Genomic DNA, 20,448 nt, shown 5'->3' with positions numbered 1-20,448 from the left:
TAAAGACATGGCTTTTCCAACAAGCGGGATTGGCCTAGGGAATTTTAGTGGGGTTTTTTAAGGGAAATTTTAATTTTTAGGCCACTGCAAATATTTCCTTTTAATCTGGTTTTAAATTGATATTTACTGTAATATTGGTTTTATAAGGCTGTCAGCCGCCCTGAGTCCGGTAAGGAGAAGGGCGGGATACAAATCAAATTTAAAAAAAAAAAAAAATACGACTGGATAGGGGTAATCTTTCCCTTTACACATTATGCCATACAGTTACAGTCTGTGTAATTCTCAAATTCTTTTCCATCTAAAGCAGGGGTCTTCAAACTTGGCCACTTTAAGACTTGTGGACTTCAACTCCCAGAATTCCTCAGGGCTAGCTGAGGAATTCTGGGAGTTGAAGTCCACAAGTCTTAAAGTGGCCAAGTTTGAAGACCCTTGATCTAAAGTAGGGGGGTCTTCAAACTTGGCCCTTTTATGACTTGTGGACTTCAACTCCCAGAATTCCTCAGTCAGCAGTGCCTGGCTGAGGAATTCTGGGAGTTGAAGTCCACCAGTCATAAAAGGGCCAAGTTTGAAGGCCTCTGGTCTAAAAGAAAACCAAGAACCAATATGAGTTTCTGTGCATGAATAAAGCCAAGGGAATAAAGCTTTGCTTCTTCTTTTAAACGGGACACAGGGATAAAGCAAGAGTTGCTGCATTTTTCTCATCATGGTTTGGGTGAGGTTCAAAGGAAGCAAATATCTGCAGTTAGAGAAGATCACATCTGGAATGACGAGGGAGAATTTTAAACCCCTTTGGGACCCAAAGTAATCATAAGGGTGTACAAAAACCTTACAAACAGCAACACTGTGGCACACACCTCTTGAAGCATACGGTTAAACCTAATACGATTCCAGCAGATTAAATTAACAGAATTGTTTGAGAGAATATGAATAAGAAATTCACTTATTTGTTTTCTGTAACGTATGATATAAACAAAAAAGGTGGCCGGGCTACTTAGAACAGAAAACCAACAATAAATTTGTGAAGCCCGCAAAAAGCCGGAAAGCAAATGTTTAATGTCTCTTTAAGAAGAGACTGGACAGCCATTTGTCCGAAATGGTGTAGGGTTTCCTGCCTGAGCAGGGGGTTGGACTAGATGACCTTCAAGGTCCCTTCCAACTTTACTATTATTATTATTATTATTATTATTATTATTATTATTATTATTATTATTGTTGTTGTTGTTGTTGTTGTTGTTGTTGTTGTTATTAATTTCAGCAGACACCTTAAACATGCTATTTTATTGCTATTTTTCAATGTAGCAATGGACAGGTGCTTCTTATACAAACATCCTATTTGAATATCATAAAACTTTTATATATACCAAAAAAAAAACCTAACCCTTACCTTCTGAACTTTAAATTGTCTTGCTTGATGAATTTCAGTCTTCCTGTAGAAGAGAACAACAACTATAAGATGGGTATTATGGAGTTAATCAAGCAGCAAGGTCAAGCTTTCACTCTTAATTATTTCAGTCAACATCTGTATGCGAAGGTCATCCGTCCACAATTGCTAGGTGGTTAATGAGTAACTTTTTTTTTACACTCTAAATGCATCCTGATGCAAGCAGTTTAATGCTAAGGCAAACATCCGCCATCGGCCACGGATGTGAAAGTGTCAAAAGACCTTTTGTCAAGGTATGTAAAAGAATTCTGGAAGCTAATTTAAATAACGTATCCACTGCCGTATCTCTGCATCCCCCATATTGTGCAAGGAAGTTGTATTGCTTGGGTATATATATCCACAGGAAAGCTGCAAATAAAATTACCATAGAGGCAGTCCTTAACTTACAACCACTTCTTTAGTGACCATTCAAAGTTACAATGGTGCTGGAAAAAGTGACCCATGACCGTTTTTCACACTTGCTGGGGAATTTTGGGAAATTGAAGTCCATACATCTTAAAGCAGCCAAGGTTAAGAAACCCTGTTTTAGACTTAAATCCCAAAATCTTAATTCTACAGCCCCAAACTTGTTTGCTAAACCACTTTGCAAAATTAGTTTTTGTGAGCAATAGGCTGCCAATCCCTGGAATGGAGAGTGAACAATTTCTTACAATAAAGTGATTCTACCTTTCTGGAAAAAAAATAAGCTTGGTGATTGAAATGTGTTGGTTATTAACATGCAGCATCTTTTAACTCTCCTCTTTGCTCCGTGGTACCAAGAAATGCAACCTCAGGCCAAAAAGAAAAAAACAGAAAGCTTCAAAGAGTTTAGCTTAAAATGTACAGCAAGAACTGTTGAATATATATTACAAATTGAATCCAAATAACACGCCTAGAACTGCAGGCTACATTTGGTAAAGAACACTGCATCTAAAACCTGTTCTAGGAGTTTATGCATTTAGCGTTCTAGATGCCATATATACCAGGGTTTCTTGGCCATTTGAAGCGGTGTGGACTTCAACTGCCTTGCTGGCAGGAGAATTCACACATCCACACATTGTATGTATGTATGTATGTATGTATGTATGTATGTATGTATGTATGTATGTATGTATGTATGTATGTATGTATGTATGTATGTATAGAGATAGATGATAGATAGATAGATAGATAGATAGATAGATAGATACATAGATACATAGATACATAGAGACAGACAGACAGACAGACAGACAGACAGACATAGAGATACAGATAGATACATAGATTATAGACATAGAGAAATAGAGATATTTAGATAGATACATAGATATATAGATTATATATATAGAAAGATAGATATAGATATAGATCTAGAGATAGAGATAAATAGATAGAGATACAGAGAGAGAGAGAGAGAGAGAGAGAGAAATAGAGATAAATATTTAGATAGATAGATATAGATAAATAGATATAGATATACAAATATATATATATAGATTATATATATAGAAAGATAGATTGATAGATATAGAGATAAATAGAGAGATAGAGAGATACAGAGAGACAGATATATAGAAATAGATATAGAGATAGATGATAGATATATAGAAATAGAGATAGATATAGAGGTAGATGATAGATAGATAGATACGATACAGATATATAAATTATAGATATAGAGAGATATAGAGATAGAAAGATAGATATAGAGATATATATATAGATTAGAGAGAGAGAGGAAAGAGAGAAAGAGAGAGAGGGAAGGAGAGGAGAGAGAGAGAGAGAGAGAGAGAGAGAGAGAAAGACCAGTTCTGTTTTGCATGTAAGGAATTACTGCAATATCACACAGATGCAGGCAGTCCTGATGCCTCGTAGATTCATTATATCAGCCACATGATTGACATATTTAAATATCTTGAATACCATTTTTCCAGATCTGCAAGTGTGAATGTTATTTTTACTGATAACTTAACATTATGGCAGAGTTAAAGAACTAAGTACAGGTTGTCCTCAACTTACGACCCCCATTCAGCCCAAAGTTTCTGCTGTTAAGCGAGCCATTTGTTAAGTGAGTTCTGTCCCATTTACGACGGCCACAGTTGTTAAGTGAATCGCTGCAGTCACTAAGTTGCTGTAGTCAAGTTATAGAACCGCATTCCTGAACAAGCAATCCTTAAATAAAAAGGGCCACCTTGAACCAATCAGCACTTCCTGTCATGGATCCCATTTCCTTCCTTTGGAATTTATTTATTTTATTTTTTCCAAATTCAGCATGTAGCTGCAACAAGACCTCCTGTGGGGTATTTGGGCCGGGAAGCCACAGGAATGCCAGCCGGGCACCCTTGGCAACCAGCTCCCGGGTCTGTGGGCGTCATTTCTGCCAGAAGGAGTGGCGGGTTGGGAGGGAGGATTTATTCATCCAATTTTTAGTCTCTAAACATTTTATTTACAGCAAATGGGGAATGAACATTTAGGTCTGGGGGCCACCAAGTCTCAGTCACTGGAGGGAACAGGGGCGTGGGGAGGCCCTCCGTGGTTTCCATGGTTTTGCGAACACCTTTTACGGCAGCAAGGAAAGTACTACCTCAGGGGTCTTCAAACTTGGCCCTTCGAGGACTGGTGGACTTCAACTCCCAGAATCCCTCAGTCGGCCATTTTGATAAAACTGGGGGCTTGGATCCAGACCAGGAGTCTTCCAACTTGGCCTTTTGAGGACTGGTGGACTTCAACCCCCAGAATTCCTCAGTCGGCCATTTTGATAAAACTGGGGGCTTGGATCCAGACCAGGAGTCTTCCAACTTGGCCTTTTGAGGACTGGTGGACTTCAACCCCCAGAATTCCTCAGCCTCGACTCGATTTATAAACTGTACATAGTATTATACAATGCAAAGCTTGTATACACCACCCTTAACGATGTGCCCCAATTTTGCCACTGGCTTCGTCCTTCTTAGATTTCAGCTACTGTGTTAGATTTCTTCCAGCTATCCTGTTGTGTCATTTACAAGTGGAAATGCCGAGTGCCGGGAATATGATCCTCACAATAATCCCCCAAGAAATGCTGTTTAAGGCAGGGATCCCCAACCTTGGCCATTTTAAGACCTGTGGACTTCAACTCCCAGAATTCCCCAGCCAGCCATGCTGGCTGGGGAATTCTGGGAGTTGAAGTCCACAGGTCTTAAAGTGGCCAAGGTTGGGGACCCCTGGTTTAAGGGCCGTGTCTTTAAAAGGTAACACGTAGAAAGCATCCCGAAGTTGCTTTTCAAAAGGCGGCCGCTGCGGATGTTTGGAAGGCGAGCTCCGTCGTCCACATCCGTTTTCACTCCGCTGGGGGACCCTGGAAAGGGTCAAAAATCGCCCTGTAGGGGCGACGAGCAAGGAGGGGACCCCCGCTTGATCGTGGGAGGGCGGGCAGCCCTTCCACTCGATCCGGGGCAGCCTTCCAAATTGGCAGAGGAAAGACCGGCCATGGTAATATGGTCCGTCACTAGGCTGCAGACAGCTGAAATCAAACTCACCACCAAGCACTTCGAAAGCAACGCGGATGAAACTGGGTGAGATCCGATCTTCTCTTTACCCTAAGTCAGGGGTGTCAAACTCAATTTCATTGAGGGCCGCATCAGCATTACGGTTGCCCTCGGGGGGGTGGGGGGGTGTAGCCAGGGTGGGTGCAGCCTACTGTGTGTGGATGGAGTGGGTGTGGCCTACTGGGTGGGCGTGGCCAGCTCTACATCGTTTGCATCAAGGGGGCCTGTGGGGGCTTCCTGGGCAGGAGTGGGACAGATCTGGGGGTCTCTGGCAATAGGGGGGGGACCAGGGCAGAGCCCATCAAGCCAGATATGTGAAGTAGGCGAGGGCCATTTGCTGGCCACTTCCAGGCGATGGTCCATTTCTTCATTCCTCACAAAGGGGGACCCCTCTCCAGCATGCACCCAGGGGGCGGGGCCGACGCGGCAGGGGCTGGTTCCTCGCTGTTTCCAGACGGCCTTGTGGAGCCAAGACTGAATGCGTTTCAGCATAGATGGCCACCACAAAATTGTACATTGGGTCCCGGCTGGCCTGGGCCAGGGCCAAGGCAGCGGGGGCCGTTCCCTCACTGTTTCTAGGATGGCTTTGTGGGCCACATGAAACCACTCCGCGGGCCGCATCCGCCCCCCCGGGCCTTGTGTTTGACATGTCTGACCTAAGTACTTTCTCTTCCTGTAAAAGCTGCCGGACGTATCTTTCCCCCTGTGAGGAGAGAGGGAAGGGAATTTCTATCCATTTGTCCGACAGCCATTTGTCCGAAATGGTACAGGGTTTCCTGCCTGAGCAGGGGGTTGGACTAGATGACCTCCAAGGTCACTTCCAACTTTATCATTATTATTATTATCCCACCCTCTAAGAATAGCGGCGTCCGACTACCCAGGGGACTTAAAGCATTAAAAGAACAACTTTAATCTAATTGGATTTGTATGTTCCTGAAACCTGGGGCACAAATGGGGATCACATGAACCCAGACCATTTCAACCCTCATAAATACATGCCAGTTGCCAAGCGCCCAAATTTTGATCACATGACCCCTCTGAAAATAGCTGCATACGTTTTGTTTAATCAATCTAATGAAGCTCCTGGCATAATATGAAACTGTAAGGATTTCATTATACGTAATCCTGCATGTCAGGATTCTAGGTAAATGATAACATCATTAATCTAAAATGCGATGCTATTTTTAAACAATTCACAACCATAATTGCAAAAGAATAGTCTCATAGATGCCACATGCAAAGTTTTAACCATGTCAAATCAGATGCCTTTTTCTGTTTAAACTAATTATCAAGTGACTAAGCTAATTCTTTCTTTGCACAATCTGTCCTTGGAACAGACGATATAAGACGGTAAGGACACAGATGTCACACCTTCTCCTAAGGGAAGACATATTCATATTAAACCTCGTGTTTAAACGTTAAAAATAAAGATTTCTAGAAAGAATCTTAAAGAAGGAACTGGCAGCGACAGAAACACAGCAGGTAGCAGAGAATGAAATATACAAAACGTTGAAAATATTTGTTAAAGCAGCCTTGTAGCTTCTGGGGCTATGAAAACGGATTTATATTTTCAAGCCCAAATGAGGAACACTTCACTAACCATCTAGATCAGGGCTAGGCAACCTTGGTTCTTTTATGACTCATGGACTTCAACTCCCAGAATTCCTGAGCCAGCATGGATGGCTCAGGAATTCTGGGAGTTGAAGCCCACCAGTCATAAAAGAGCCAAGGTTGCCTACCCCTGATCTAGAAAAAGCATTAAGTGATCAAGGAGAATTTTAAACATTAAGTGCAGCAGAATTCTTGCTTTTTCCAACTATTAAGAAAAACAGAAGAAATACTACAGAATAGAAAATATTACGTACATGAGTTGGCATATAATTCGTAAAAATCCGTAGGTATGTGGATTTGGAATATGGAATATGGGACATAGGGAGATATATAAATGCCACCCCCCGAAACAAGATGGCAGGCTCTGAACCATCACGTCAGCAACGGTCAACCCTGAATAGGATTCATACCTGACAGGGCGTCTGCTGAGACTCTCTGTATGAAGGGGGTGTATAGCATCCTCCCCTCAGTGTGACTGCGGGTCCCACATAAAACCGTAGAGCACATCATGGCCACCTGTAAGTTGGTCCAGTATCTGATTTTTTTTTTAATATAAACATGCTGTGCTTCAGTGGTTACAGGCCTAGATGTTGGCATTTGAACATAGATCTTTTTAACATTTATAATTTATTGTGTTTTACTAATCTAGGTGAAATGTTAATATATATTGCTAGACCGTGTGTGACATGCCATACGCTAAATAAATTGAAAAACCCACATAGCAGGAAATGACTGAACTCGGAGCATGCAGCTTTTGGGCAACCAGGAACTATATATTTTTTTTAAAAAAAAAATCAATACCGGAGTGGCTTAGGATCATATGGGTCATAAAAGTGGCATCCTCGGAGGGATGAAATGGATTTCTTACCTGATTGGGGAGGGAGACTAACCAGTTTGGTCTAGTCCAGGGGTAGGCAACCTTGGCTCTTTTATGACTCGTGGACAACTCCCAGAATTCCTCAGCTAGCTGAAGTCCACGAGTCATAAAAGAGCCAAGGTTGCCTATCCCTGGTCTATGTCAGGGCTTTTCAACCAGTGGTACGGGTACCACCTGTGGTACATTGGCACCTGGCAGGGGGTACGCAACCATCCTAGAAAAGTGGTAGCAGGGGAGGGGAATGGGCTGAACCGGTGGCAGCACCGCACAAGCCTGAGCGAGAGACGGCTGGAGCTGCAGGGCTGTCAGGGCTCAGCGGAAGCGCCAGGATCAGCGCCAGGATCCAGCTGGAGCTCAGCGCTGATCCTGGTGCTTCCGCTGAGCCCAGAAGAAGCGCCGATCAGCTGGAATGTTGCAGCATCTCCAGGGTCTTGTGATTTACATTCAGATACTTGGCAACTGATTCATATTTATGATGGTCACAGTGTCCCAGGGTCATGTGAAGGGACCAAAACCTGCTGCAACCACCCAGCAGACGGGGGGGGGGAATAAAAGCCAAACACCCCCCACCCCACTCCTGCTGCCAATCCTCAACAGAAATGCTCACAACAATGGAAACCTCGGACAGGAGGAAGAGCACCGCTGGGTGGGCAGGCAGGTGTCTTGCTCGGCTGTGGTTTGGGGGGCACTTTTTTCAGTGCCCTTGTAACTTCGAACAGTCACTAAGCGAACTGTTGTAAGTCGAGGACTACCTGTACTTTATCACTTTTTCCCTTTTTTTTGGGTCACCAAGTTTTTGACCCCTTGCTAGGTGACTGGTGGTCCTCGGATGTTGCCATATCCTAAAAGTGGTACAATGGGTGAAAAGGTTGAAAAGCCCTGGTCTAGTCCATCAGGTTAGAAAGGGGGGGAAGATGGTGCATTCAAGTCCTGCCTTAATCATGAAAGCCAGCTGGGTGATTTGGGGCCAGTCTCTCTCTCTCTCTCAGCCCAACCCACCTCACAGGGTTCTTGTTGTGGGGAAAACAGGAGGAAGGGGGGTTGGATATGTTGGCCACTGTCAGTTATTTTTAAAAGTAATAAAGGCAGGATACAAATAAATACATAAAAAATAAAAAATAACAGGAGGATAAGCCAACCAGAGGTTTAACACACATGTACCTATTTTATGCAACAAACTCTTAAACATTCAAGGCCCCATATCGGTTCCCTAAAATTCTTTTATGGTAGGAAAAACCCGATTCTGAGATAAGGGATCTCCTTTCAACTACATTTCAGAAGGAAGCAAAAGGCTGATTTCTCTGGTTAATCCTGGCTAATATTGCCTTCACATTAACTTGGGGTTAACTAAGTTGATTTGCATACCAGGATGGGAAATTAAATCTCCCACAGCCTCAATGACTCAATAAAACAATTTTTTTTTCATACCTCAAACTAATTCAGGTTTTCAGAATTAGTTCAACGGTCCGGTTATTTTTTGAGTCACTGAAAACATTTTACTCTACATGACCTCAGCCATGGATTATTTCCACATATCATATCTAGACTTTTGAGGTGTATGAACCTAATCGCCATGAAAATCTCTTTTCTCTGGAGTTTTAATTGCACTCAGAATGCTCAAAACAGACATAAAACGAGGTCACAGTTCCACAGCAGTTATTCTATTCTTAGGGTTGATATACTGCTCAAAAAAATAAAGGGAACACATCCTATGAGACATCCTATAGGATGTGTTCCCTTTATTTTTGTGAGCAGTATATATAGGACTTCCCAGCTCCAGGTGGATGTAGCTTGGAGAAAAGAACTAGCATTTGAATTCACACTTGGCATTAACTGGGTCCACAAAGCATACTAAACTAGTGGCCAGGTTTGAAAAACCGAAATTAAACAGTTAACTTAACCAAACCATACTAGCCACATATAGTAGGTAAACTTCAAACCAATTACATTTTAGCGTATTATCCAAAAGAGGCCCCTAACCTGCCTCACAGTCAGCCAGCCTTGCCTTAGTTGTTTGTGACTTCCAAATTCCAAATTCAACTGGCCCTTTAGCTGGCCTTGATATGGATTCTCCCCAAAGACCATCAACCTGGGATTGATGATGATGTTTACGTTCATGTGGTCTTTAACCTTCCAGAGGCAGCGAGATCAAATCCCAACGGAACGGACTATAGCAGCGACAACTGTATCTATGGAGGTTCACAACCAGGTCATGGCTGTCCCAGTGGTGCTTTTCCAAAAGGCGACTGGACTTTTGTTTTGTTTCTTCTTGGAAAACGTTTCGTTGCTCAGAACTGAAGAAGCCTCTTGGATAAGAAGCGAAAACATTTCTTAAAGGGGGAAAAAAACCCAAGAAAGTCCAGTTGCCTTTTGGAAAAGCACCACCGGGTCAGTGACAACCGTGTATGGCTTTGAACCCAGCGCCAGGAGAACCCAGAATCCACAATGAGGATCAACCTAGGCCAGGGGTAGGCAACCTTGGCTCTTTTATGACTCGTGGACTTCAACTCCCAGAATTCCTGAGCCAGCACAGCTGGCTCAGGAATTCTGGGAGTTGAAGTCCACGAGTCATAAAAGAGCCAAGGTTGCCTGCCCCTGACCTAGGCTGCCAGTTTTACTCCACATCAACTCAAGCTACCTGATCAACAAACCCAGTTAAATGGTGGTTTCACCATGGATGGCTTCTTCAATTCCTATAGCTGTCCATCTCAGACAAGTGATTCTGGACGGTGAACTTATATTCATATAAAAACCATTAAAACCAGTCCAGGTACCATACCTATATACATATACATACACATGCACACACACTACACACGTATGAATTGATATTTGATCTCTCAGCCAAGAAAAATTAAGACCCATAAATATCAACATACTTAAGAAACAGGGCCCAGGCTTCTAGAATTAAAGGGCTGCCTGGCTTGACACGGCACCCCAAGGAAAGTCAAATGCACACGTGGAATCGTGCCAGGTGTAACGGAACCCCCCCCAACCCCAACCCCACCCCGGGGCTGTCCTGCACTGCAGGGGGGGTTTGTCTCGCCCCCAGGGCACTGCTGGGTGGAACAGGGAACGCGTCCACACGTGCTAAAAACCCAAGCTTTCCGTCCCCGCGGTTTCAGCTCACGTAGCACACGCAGCACTGAACGCGTGTCGCCCAAAGCGTTGTCTGGACCCGTACCGGGGTTGCTTCCCCTGCCGCAAGCGGGTTTGCTATCCCGGGTCTCCCTGACTCGCTGCCTCCTCCCCCGAGGGTCCGCCTTCCCCCGCCCCACCTTTTCACGGCTAGCGGGGCGAAAAGAGGAGCGCACCGCCCCCCCCGTTAGCGACCCCTTCCGGCGGTACCGACTCACCGGCTCCGGTTTCCCGGGGGAAGGAAAAGGCGGTGCACCCTGCGCTCCCCTCTCCGCGCCCCCCCCGGATCTCTTCTGGGACCTGCGCGCGTCCCCAACGCCGACGCCCGGATCCCGCCCCCTCTGCGCGCGACCGTTTCTAGCCACGCCCTCCCTCCGCCGGCGATCTCCATCTTTTCAAGTCGTCACCACTTTTCCCTTCTGGGCGGGGAAGGGAGGAGGGGGAGGGAGTCCGCGGAGATGACGTGCTCGAAGGCCCCGCCCAGGCGTGCGGAACCGAAGCTGCGTGTCGGGAAATGAAGTCCTCGTGAGCTCCGAGTGCGCAGGCGGGAGTTGGAGCGGTTTGCCTCCCTCCCCGTCTCCGAGGCTCCCTGCAGAGTTGAAGCCGCCTGTTTTGACCCTTCTGCGCCCCCTGGTGGTTTGTCCCGGAGGGACCGCGGGCGGCCTGGTTTTCCCAATGCACCCTCACATAATAAAAATAATAAAATAAAATAATAACGATAACAATAATAACAATAAAGTTGGAAGGGACCTTGGAGGTCATCTAGTCCAACCCCTGCTCAGGCAGGAAACCCTAGACCATTTCAGACAAATGGCTGTCCAGTCTCTTCTTAAAAACTTCCAGTGTTGGAGCATTCACCGCTTCTGGAGGCAGGTGGTTCCACGGGTTAATTGTTCTAACTGTCAGGAAATTCCTCCTTAGTTCCAGGTTGCTTCTCTCCTTGATGAGTTTCCATCCGTTGCTTCTTGTCCTGCCTTCAGGACATTTTGAAACACATCCCAAGTGAAGCCCATTTCACAGAGGGGCAAGCTGAGGCGACCCCAAGACAAGTGGTTTCCCTGCAAACGAACACCACACGGAACCTAAACAACCCTGTGGGGTCCCCGAAGGTGCTTTTCAAAAGGCAACTGGACTTTCTTTGGGGTTTTTTTCCTTGAAAATGTTTCGCTTCTCATCCAAGAAGCTTCTTCAGTTCTTGGACGAGACGCAAAATGTTTTCAAGGGAAAAAAACCAACAAAGTCCGGCTGCCTTTTGAAAAAGCACCTTTGGGGCAACCATCACCTGGGTGACGGAGAATCCCCGTAAGCCAGCGGTCTGCCACCGTGACCACTTTAAGACTTGTGGACTTCAGTTCCCAGAATTCCTCAGCCAGCTGGCTGAGGAATTCTGGGAACTGAAGTCCACAAGTCTTAAAGTGGTCACGGTGGCAGACCCCTGCCGTAGACAGCCCTGTGGGGTCAGGCTGAAGCTGCTCTCCCGGAGTCAAATGACCTAAACATATGCTGGTTGCCCTTTGCCTGAATTTTTGGCCATGTGACTGTGGGGATGCTGTGCAAGGACCGGGTTTTTTTCAGTGATTTATATTTTTGAATGGTCATTAAATGAATGGTTGTAAGTTGAGGACTGCGTATGTGGTACAAATTTGAGCTCTGCCATGTCTTAACTCTCCTTCCCAGCCGGCTTGCCCAGCTCCTGAAATGCCCATTATAATATATCTGCAGCCAAGCCAGCTATTTTGCATTACTCAGTATAGGGCAGGGCTAGGCAACCTTGGCTCTTTTATGACTCGTGGACTTCAACTCCCAGAATTCCTGAGCCAGCATGGCTCAGCTTGGAAACCTCTCCCTTTCCTCTAAGCATGGCTGGCTCAGGAATTCTGGGAGTTGAAGTCCACCAGTCATAAAAGAGCCAAGGTTGCCTACCCCTGGTATAGGGCCAGGCAAGACTTCTCATTTTTGGCAACTTTAAGATGTATGGACTTCAACTTCCAGAATTCCCCAGCCAGCATGGGTTACAGCAGGGTTCAAACCTGGCCCTTTTATGACTTGTGGACTTCAACTCCCAGAATTCCTCAGCCAGGCGTCCCTGGCTGAGGAATTCTGGGAGTGGAAGTCCACAAGTCATAAAAGGGCCCAGTTTGAAGACCCCTGGGTTAGAGATTTATGCCATTATTGGCACAATAGTACAAGATGACAACAAGCTCCTCTTAACTGGTGTGTTTATAACCTAAACTGAACGTTTAATTTTGGTATGCAAAAAAAAGGGGGGGAGAGAATTGGGACTCAGCACATAATACACATATTGCTTTCACACTTTATTCAAATTCTAAATCAGTTAAATTTGCATTTTTTCCTAGGCAAAGGGTTGTAGTGTCCTTATTCACTAAAACAGATCTCAGAAAAATAATAAACTCTCTATCCCCACCGAGCTTTTCCCAATCACCCACCTGTTCTCCGTAAAAAATGCCTTAAATTGAAAAGGAGTCCTGGGCATATTTACATGAGAGATACAGCTTCCCTATTCCTTTAGGAAAAACACACATGGATTTTAGAATGCACCAACTGAAAATCTACATTGCAGATAAAATAGTATAGTTACAACAATAACCAGTAAGGTTTATTTGCTATGGTGGCCTTGGGTGTTATTCTAATTAGGGAGGTAGACATGATCAACCAAAATACAGACTTGTGTTTATCAGCTTTAGCTTTTTTTCACCTTTAGAAGCTCAAAAATATATATAAAAAGGGGACATTTTCCCTTTGTGGCATTGAATTGGTATTGTTTCCTTCATATAATATCTGCTTTTTAAAAGTTTTTCTATACCATTGTGAGGAATCTGCAATAGGGCAGCTCTGCAGATGCTAATTTAGAAACAGAAAATTAGTAGCTATCAATATTTTTGCCATTAGTATTCAAATATTTACAATGCTGCTTTTTTTTTTTTAGCTACTGTGGGTATGATATTTTGCTTAAAAAAACAAACCAACCTATGGGTCATCATCAATGAAGGATTTCAGGAATTTTTTTGAAACAAGTAGCAAAATTGAGAGTCATAGTTTTAATAAAATATGGAGACTAAAATTGTTAACGCTCTCCAATTGCACTGCACATTGGGGTTCCAGCCACCCCCAATTTTAACAACAGCAAGACAATATATTAAAACTATTTTCAAGGACACAGCTAGAATTATTCCAAGTCTCCCCGGTGTCTATACATATTACAAATTTCCGTTCAGATAAATGTGCAATCAATAAAATATCCACGTGGGGACAACACTGTGAGTTCATTTCTTAATAACAGCCTTGACCCCCCACAACGGAAGCATAACTAATCCGTCTTTGTCTTGGAATCTTCTTTGGGCCCAGTTCCAGGAAATCCATTTGCAATGCCATTGCTTTTGGCCTGAAAGACAGGGAGGGAGGGGGAAAAAGACTTTTTAAAAAAAAAATAATGCACATTCATTCCATCAGTTCTGAAACAGAAAAAATAAGACTGCCGACTAGATGATGCTAAGATCTTTTTCTCGATCCTAGATCAGGGGTAGGCCACCTTGGCTCTTTTATGACTCCTGGACTTCAACTCCCAGAATTCCTCAGCCAGCCATGCTGAGGGGAAAGGGAGAGGTTTCCAAGCTGAGCCAGGCTGGCTCAGGAATTCTGGGAGTTGAAGTCCACCAGTCATAAAACAACAAGGTTGCCTACCCCTGATCGATCTATCTATCTGTCTGTCTGTCTGTCTGTCTGTCTGTTTGTCTGTCTGTCCATCTATCTATCTATGTATCTTCTAGGTCAGGGGTAGGCAACCTTGGCTCTTTTATGACTGGTGGACTTCAACTCCCAGAATTCCTGAGCCAGCAAGGCCCAGCTTGGAAACCTCTCCCTTTCCCCTCAGCATGGCTGGCTCAGGAATTCTGGGAGTTGAAGTCCATGAGTCATAAAAGGGCCAAGTTTGAAGACCTCTACCCTAGGCCTCTAGAGTCTAGACCAGGGATAGGCAACCTTGGCTCTTTTATGACTGGTGGACTTCAACTCCCAGAATTCCTGAGCCAGCCATGCTGAGGGGAAAGGGAGAGTTTCCAAGCTGAGCCGTGCTGGCTCAGGAATTCTGGGAGTTGAAGTCCACCAGTCATAAAAAGGCCAAGATTGCCTACCTCTGGCCTAGGCCTAGGCTGCTTTATGACTGGTGGACTTCAACTCCCAGAATTCCTGAGCCAGCACGGCTGAGGGGAAAGGGAGAGGTTTCCAAGCTGATCCATGGCTGGCTCAGGAATTCTGGGAGTTGAAGTCCACCAGTCATGAGGGGGCCAAAGTTTCTCTCATGCTGGCTCAGGAATTCTGGGAGTTGAAGTCCACGAGTCATAAAAGAGCCAAGATTACCTACCTCTAGCCTAGGCCTAGGCTGCTTTATGAGTCATGGACTTCAACTCCCAGAATTCCTGAGCCAGCCTGGCTCAGCTTGGAAACCTCTCCCTCTCCCCTCAGCATGGCTGGCTCAGGAATTCTGGGAGTTGAAGTCCACGAGTCATAAAAGAGCCCAGGTTGCCTACCCCTGGCCTAGACATATCACCATCGTGACTTACAAAGAAATTACAGGCTCCATTAATGTCATAAGTAAAGGACTACCTGTAATACACGTAAGCCCCTTCACCTGCAGCCACGTATGCCCCTCACCGGAAGTCTGCTGAAACCAGGGCAGGTGGGCATCCTTCCGGGCAAAGACTGCATCTGGAGGCGAAGGGGTGGGGGAGGGTTTTTGGACCATGCAAGGCGTGCCCAGTGATGCCACCTGAGCAGAGTGGGATAATTTTCCAGCTTATCTGGTAGGTGAAGCTGGCTAAAAAAAACAACTCAGTTTGCCCCTCCGAACCCTAAAACCAAACCTATTTAGAAAATGGGAAGGGGGAAATGTGGCTTATATGTGACAACAAAGAAAATTTAACAGTGGCTCAGTCCATGGACTATTTAACCGTGGACGATTAACTATTAACTCTTATTTAATAATGAATTGCTAATGATACTGATGAGGGTGGTTAATTATTAATAGTATTATTTTGGAGACGGCACAGTTTAGGCGCAGCCAGACATCCTGGCACCCAGAGGCCCCATGTTGCTAATCTTCACCCTACAGCACAATGATATTCACTTTCGCACAAGCATTTTAAATAGGACACCTGTACAGCACACATTCAAGCTTGTACCGGGGCTTCAACCCCTGCAAAGCCAAGATTCTTCCCATTCTTCGCAGCATTTTTGTTACCTTGACTTACAGGCCGTCTCCATTCCGTTATGAATATTCACTGGATGGGAACAGCAGAGGAAAGGCTACAGGTAGTGAGTGAGGACACTGCCAGCTTAAAATTCATCCCAGAGCAAAATTCAAAATGAGTAGCTTCCTTTCCTTAGGTATATTCCAGGATACTCCGAGGAGAGCACGGCTCAGGCGGGGAATGAAAAACGGAGAGACTGCTCTCTTAGAATTACAGCATTAAGCAAGGCAGGCCTGTTTGCAATTAGGATTCTGTTTGCAATTAGCAAAGCGGTATGAATCGCCCGTCCATTTTGTGATCCTATTGTTTTCCTTGTATCTGTCGATATTATTTGTAGATAGTTCTTCATTTACAGCTGTTTGCTTAGTGACCGTTCAAAATGACAACAGTGCTGAAAAAAGTGACTCCTGACCAGTTTTCGCACTCACAACCGCTGCAGCATCCCCACGGTCACGTGATCAAAATTCGGGCACTTGCCAACTGGCGTGTACCTATGACAGCTGCGCTGCCCTGGGATCACGCGATCCCCATTGGCAATCTTCCCAGCCAGCTTCCAATAAGCCAAGCCAATGGGGGAAGACAGATTCGCTTAACGACTGCATGATTCGCTTAACAACTGTGGGGAAAAAAGGGTTGTAAAATAAGGGGCAACTCGCTTAAAACAATCGCCTCGCTTAGCAGTGGAAATTTTGGGCCGTAAGTGGAGGACTATCTGCATTAAGTTTCATGTATTTGATATGGTCAAACGACTAAATCGTTTTGGTCCTTTGACCATATCAGATATAACTTTTCTATTCTATTTTATTCTTATCCATCTCTAATGGGGTTCCTCAAAACACACACACACGCACACACACACACACACACACACACACACAGACGTAATGCTTACTTCATAAAGTTCCGCCTGATCGCTGAAGGGATCCTGCCTCAGGGAATCCTCCTCAGAGCTGCTCCTTCTCTCCGGCTTGGCTGGTCCCTGCACGGCCTTCTTGGGCCAAAGGCGTTTGATCAAAGGAGAGATGAAGGGGTAGAGATACGGCTCAAGGAACCTCTTGTAGACCCAGAGCAGGACTGGGATCACGATGCAAGGAATGCACACCATGGCTCTCTGCAGTGTGCTTTAAAGAGGTGCTGGAGGAAGAAACACAACAAGAGGGTCACCAGGATGTAAAAAAGATGCTGAGACTCTAGAAAGAGTGCAGAGAAGAGCAACAAAGATGATCAGGGGACTGGAGGCTAAAACATATAAGGAACGGTTGCTGGAATTGGGGATGTCTAATTTAATGAAGAGAAGGACGAGGGGGGACAGGATAGCAGACTTCCAGTATCTCAGGGGCTGCCCCAAAGAAGAGGGAGTCAAGCTGTTCTCCAAAGAGACCTGAAGGCAGGACAAGAAGCAACGGATGGAAACTAATCAAGGAGAGAAGCAACCTGGAACTAAGGAGAAACTTCCTGACAGTGAGGACAATTAACCAGTGGAACAACCTGCCTCCAGAAGCGGTGAATGCTCCAACACTGGAGGTTTTTAAGAAGAGACTGGACAGCCATTTGTCCGAAATGGTGTAGGTCAGGGGTAGGCAACCTTGGCTCTTTTATGACTCGTGGACTTCAACTCCCAGAATTCCTGAGCCAGCATGGGGGAACTATGGCCCCCTCATGTCTCGTGGACTTCAACTCCCAGAATTCCTGAGCCAGCCTGGCTCAGCTTGGAAACCTCTCCCTTTCCCCTCAGTATGGCTGGCTGAGGAATTCTGGGAGTTGAAGTCCACGAGTCATAAAAGAGCCAAGGTTGCCTATCCCTGGACTAGATCACCTCCAAGGTCCCTTCCAACAACTATTATTATTATTATTATTATTATTATTATTATTATTATTATTATTATTATTATTACTACTACTATTATCATCATCATCATCATCACCACCATCACCATCATCTGGGAGTTGAAGTCCACAAGTCACAAAAGGGCCAAGTTTGAAAACCCCTGCTCTAAATCTTAATAGAATTATTGTGAATGCTGTTGGAGGCATTTAGGCAGAGGGATCCATGGGGAAGTGATCAGGTGATTTTTTTGCTTGCTTTTTATGTAATTCTTGTAAAAAGGTGCAGGGCTTCAATTATGTGGTCATGGCTACCTTATTGACTTTTCACATCCATACAAACACACCCTGGGCCATTGGCCGCCTATCGGTCTGGTATCAAATGATTAAATCTGGACTAGAGATTTCAGAGCAATATTCTGACAGCCAATGACTTATTTTTGATTAGTTAAAGTTTATTCTACGAAGCTTTTCGCCTGCCAATCAAAACTTTATTTTGGATGGTAGTGACTGGACTCTTTAAAAAAAAACCCGTCCCTTCTCTCCAAGGAAAACAATTGCTATTTTTATTATAAATGGTAACGGACAGTTTTTTCTTCCATTTGGGGGTTCTAGAACTGGTTCAAATGTTTTGCTTGTCATACGTTTAAATGCAATTATACTGTTTTCCTTCTTAAAAGCTAAGACACAAAGAGTTGCAACGCTCCAGTTTTACTTGCATTTTGATGAAAACAACAATGGCCAGTTTGCTGCACTGAGACAAGGCATTCAGTTAATTACAGCTTGCTTGTATTCATGTTTCCTATGTGGTTTATCTACAGCTGACTTGTGTACCAGCTACTGAAAAGAGGATTGCAATTTTAATTAGTTAACTGTACCAGACCTGAAGTAATCAGTTAGAAGCATCAATTACTCCATGGATTTTAAAATATTAATTATATCAGGCTAAATAAGAGGAAAATGTATAATAAATGCATCACTGTAAAGCAAAGAAAATGGGTCTGAAAATTTTATCGTTAAAAAATTGCAAACAATCAACTGCAAAAAAGTCTTCAAAAAAAATAATTCAGAATCTGACAATCATTGCATACCATCAATCCTTCAGTACAAATCAAATATGCAATGTTTCTTCTGACGTATTATAACTCCCGTGTTAAGTATCAACCCAACACTTTAATAATAATAATAATAATAATAATAATAATAATAATAATAATAATAGTAAAGTTGGAAGGGACCTTGGAGATCATCCAGTCCAACCCCCTGTTCAGGCAGGAAACCCTATACCATTTCGGACAAATGGCTGCCCAGTCTCTTCTTAAAAAACTTCCAGTGTTGGAGCATTCACCGCTTCTGGAGGCAGGTAGTTCCACTGGTTGATTGTTCTCACTGTCAGGAAGTTTCTCCTTAGTTCTAGGTTGCTTCTCTCCTTGGTTAGTTTCCCTCCATTGCTTCTTGTCCTGCCTTCAGGCGCTTTGGAGAATAGCTTGACTCCCTCTTCTTTGGGGCAGCCCCTGAGATACTGGAACACTGCTATCATGTCCCCCCCTTATTTATGTTGTATTTTATGACTATGTTGTCAGCATGGCCAAGTGACTAAAATGTGGAACCTGGGAGACCCAGATTCAAATCCACCCACACATCATTTGCCATGCTAGGGAGTCACTCTCAGCTCAGCCTGCCTCACAGGGGGTTCTTGTTCTGTGGAAGTACTGGAAGAGGGAATCATGAAATAAATCAAGCACATACTAGCATCAGAGTGAATGACAATTTCTCTACCCTTGCCAGGTTTTGTTTTTTTTTTAAAGCTAACCAGGATCTGGCTTGCTTAATCCTTGGATGGGAGACCACCCGGAAACCCGTGGGCTGTAGGCTGAACTAGGAAATAGTCAATACTGCTTGGAGGAAGATAATAGAAAATTACTCCCATGCCACTGTCAATAAAACTCTATGGTGATGCCAATGTTTTCACCGGGCTTAACATCTAGTGCCATTAGCCCCCCCCCCCCAATGACCAGGGGGAAAAAGCCCTCCGTGCTCATCGAACTTGGCAATTTTGAGATGGGGGGGTCAGCAGGTGGGGCTCTTCTCCAAAGAAAATGAGGGAGTGGGAGACGACGTTGCCACAGCAGCCTTTTCTCTCTCTTAGTCTTATCATCAGTAATTATTACTGACATGGTTCTTAAATGAACTGTTAAGGAACACAAATTCATATATTATTAAATGAAAAGCCATAGAGAGAGAGAGATAAATAGATGGAGAGAGAGATAAATATATAGAGAGATAAATAGATGAAGAAAGAGATAAAGAGAGAGAGAAATAGAGAGATAGATAAAGAGAGATAGAGAAATAGATAGAGGGGGGAGATAGATAGATAGAGATAAGTAGAGATAGAGATAGAGAAATAACTAGATGAATAGAGGGATAAAGAGAGAGAGAAATAGATAAATAGAGGGGGAGACAGAGAGAGATAAATAGATGAAGAGAGAGATAAGTAGAGATAGAGATAGAAATAAATAGATGAATAGAGAGATAAAGAGAGAGATAAATAGAGAGATGGAGATAAATAGATAAATAGAGAGAAGAGGGAAGATAGAGAGAGATAAAGAGAGATAAATAGATGAATAGAGAGATAAAGAGAGAGAGAGATATGGAGAGATAGATAAAGAGAGAGATAGAGATAAATAGAGAGAAGAGGAAAGATAAATAGAGAGAGATAGATAAATAGATGAATAGAGAGATGAGATAGAGATAAAGAGAGATAAATAGATGGAGAGAGGTAAAGAGAGAGAGAGAGGTATAGAT

At 44.0% G+C, this 20,448-nt stretch overlaps 2 protein-coding genes across 2 annotated transcripts in view; both read right to left on the bottom strand.

Annotated features, from left to right (window-relative positions):
• LOC107297942 (dymeclin) overlaps nt 1–10,790 on the bottom strand; it is a gene marked incomplete at its 3' end in the record, with an annotated part of 55,281 nt that extends 44,491 nt beyond the window's left edge. Inside the window, exons 1-2 of the mRNA XM_015827307.1 lie at nt 10,771–10,790; nt 1,385–1,427 (exon numbers count right to left, since the gene is read on the bottom strand). The remainder of the gene's footprint in view (nt 1–1,384; nt 1,428–10,770) is intronic.
• A 2,066-nt stretch (nt 10,791–12,856) lies between these two features.
• CUNH18orf32 (chromosome unknown C18orf32 homolog) lies at nt 12,857–16,953 on the bottom strand. Its single transcript, XM_015827308.1, has 2 exons — nt 16,712–16,953; nt 12,857–13,955 (listed from the first exon to the last, which is right to left on the bottom strand). Exons 1-2 carry the CDS (start codon nt 16,922–16,924, stop codon nt 13,881–13,883), a joined length of 288 nt encoding a protein of 95 aa, XP_015682794.1. The 5' UTR covers nt 16,925–16,953; the 3' UTR covers nt 12,857–13,880.
• Nucleotides 16,954–20,448: the final 3,495 nt, after the last annotated feature.

The sequence above is a fragment of the Protobothrops mucrosquamatus genome, unplaced genomic scaffold, assembly GCF_001527695.2.
Source record: "Protobothrops mucrosquamatus isolate PMUCROS unplaced genomic scaffold, P.Mucros_1.0 scaffold3606, whole genome shotgun sequence".
Classification (NCBI taxonomy): domain Eukaryota; kingdom Metazoa; phylum Chordata; class Lepidosauria; order Squamata; family Viperidae; genus Protobothrops; species Protobothrops mucrosquamatus.
Note: the sequence above shows the minus strand (reverse complement) of the source record. Positions and strands in the feature narration are given on the sequence as shown.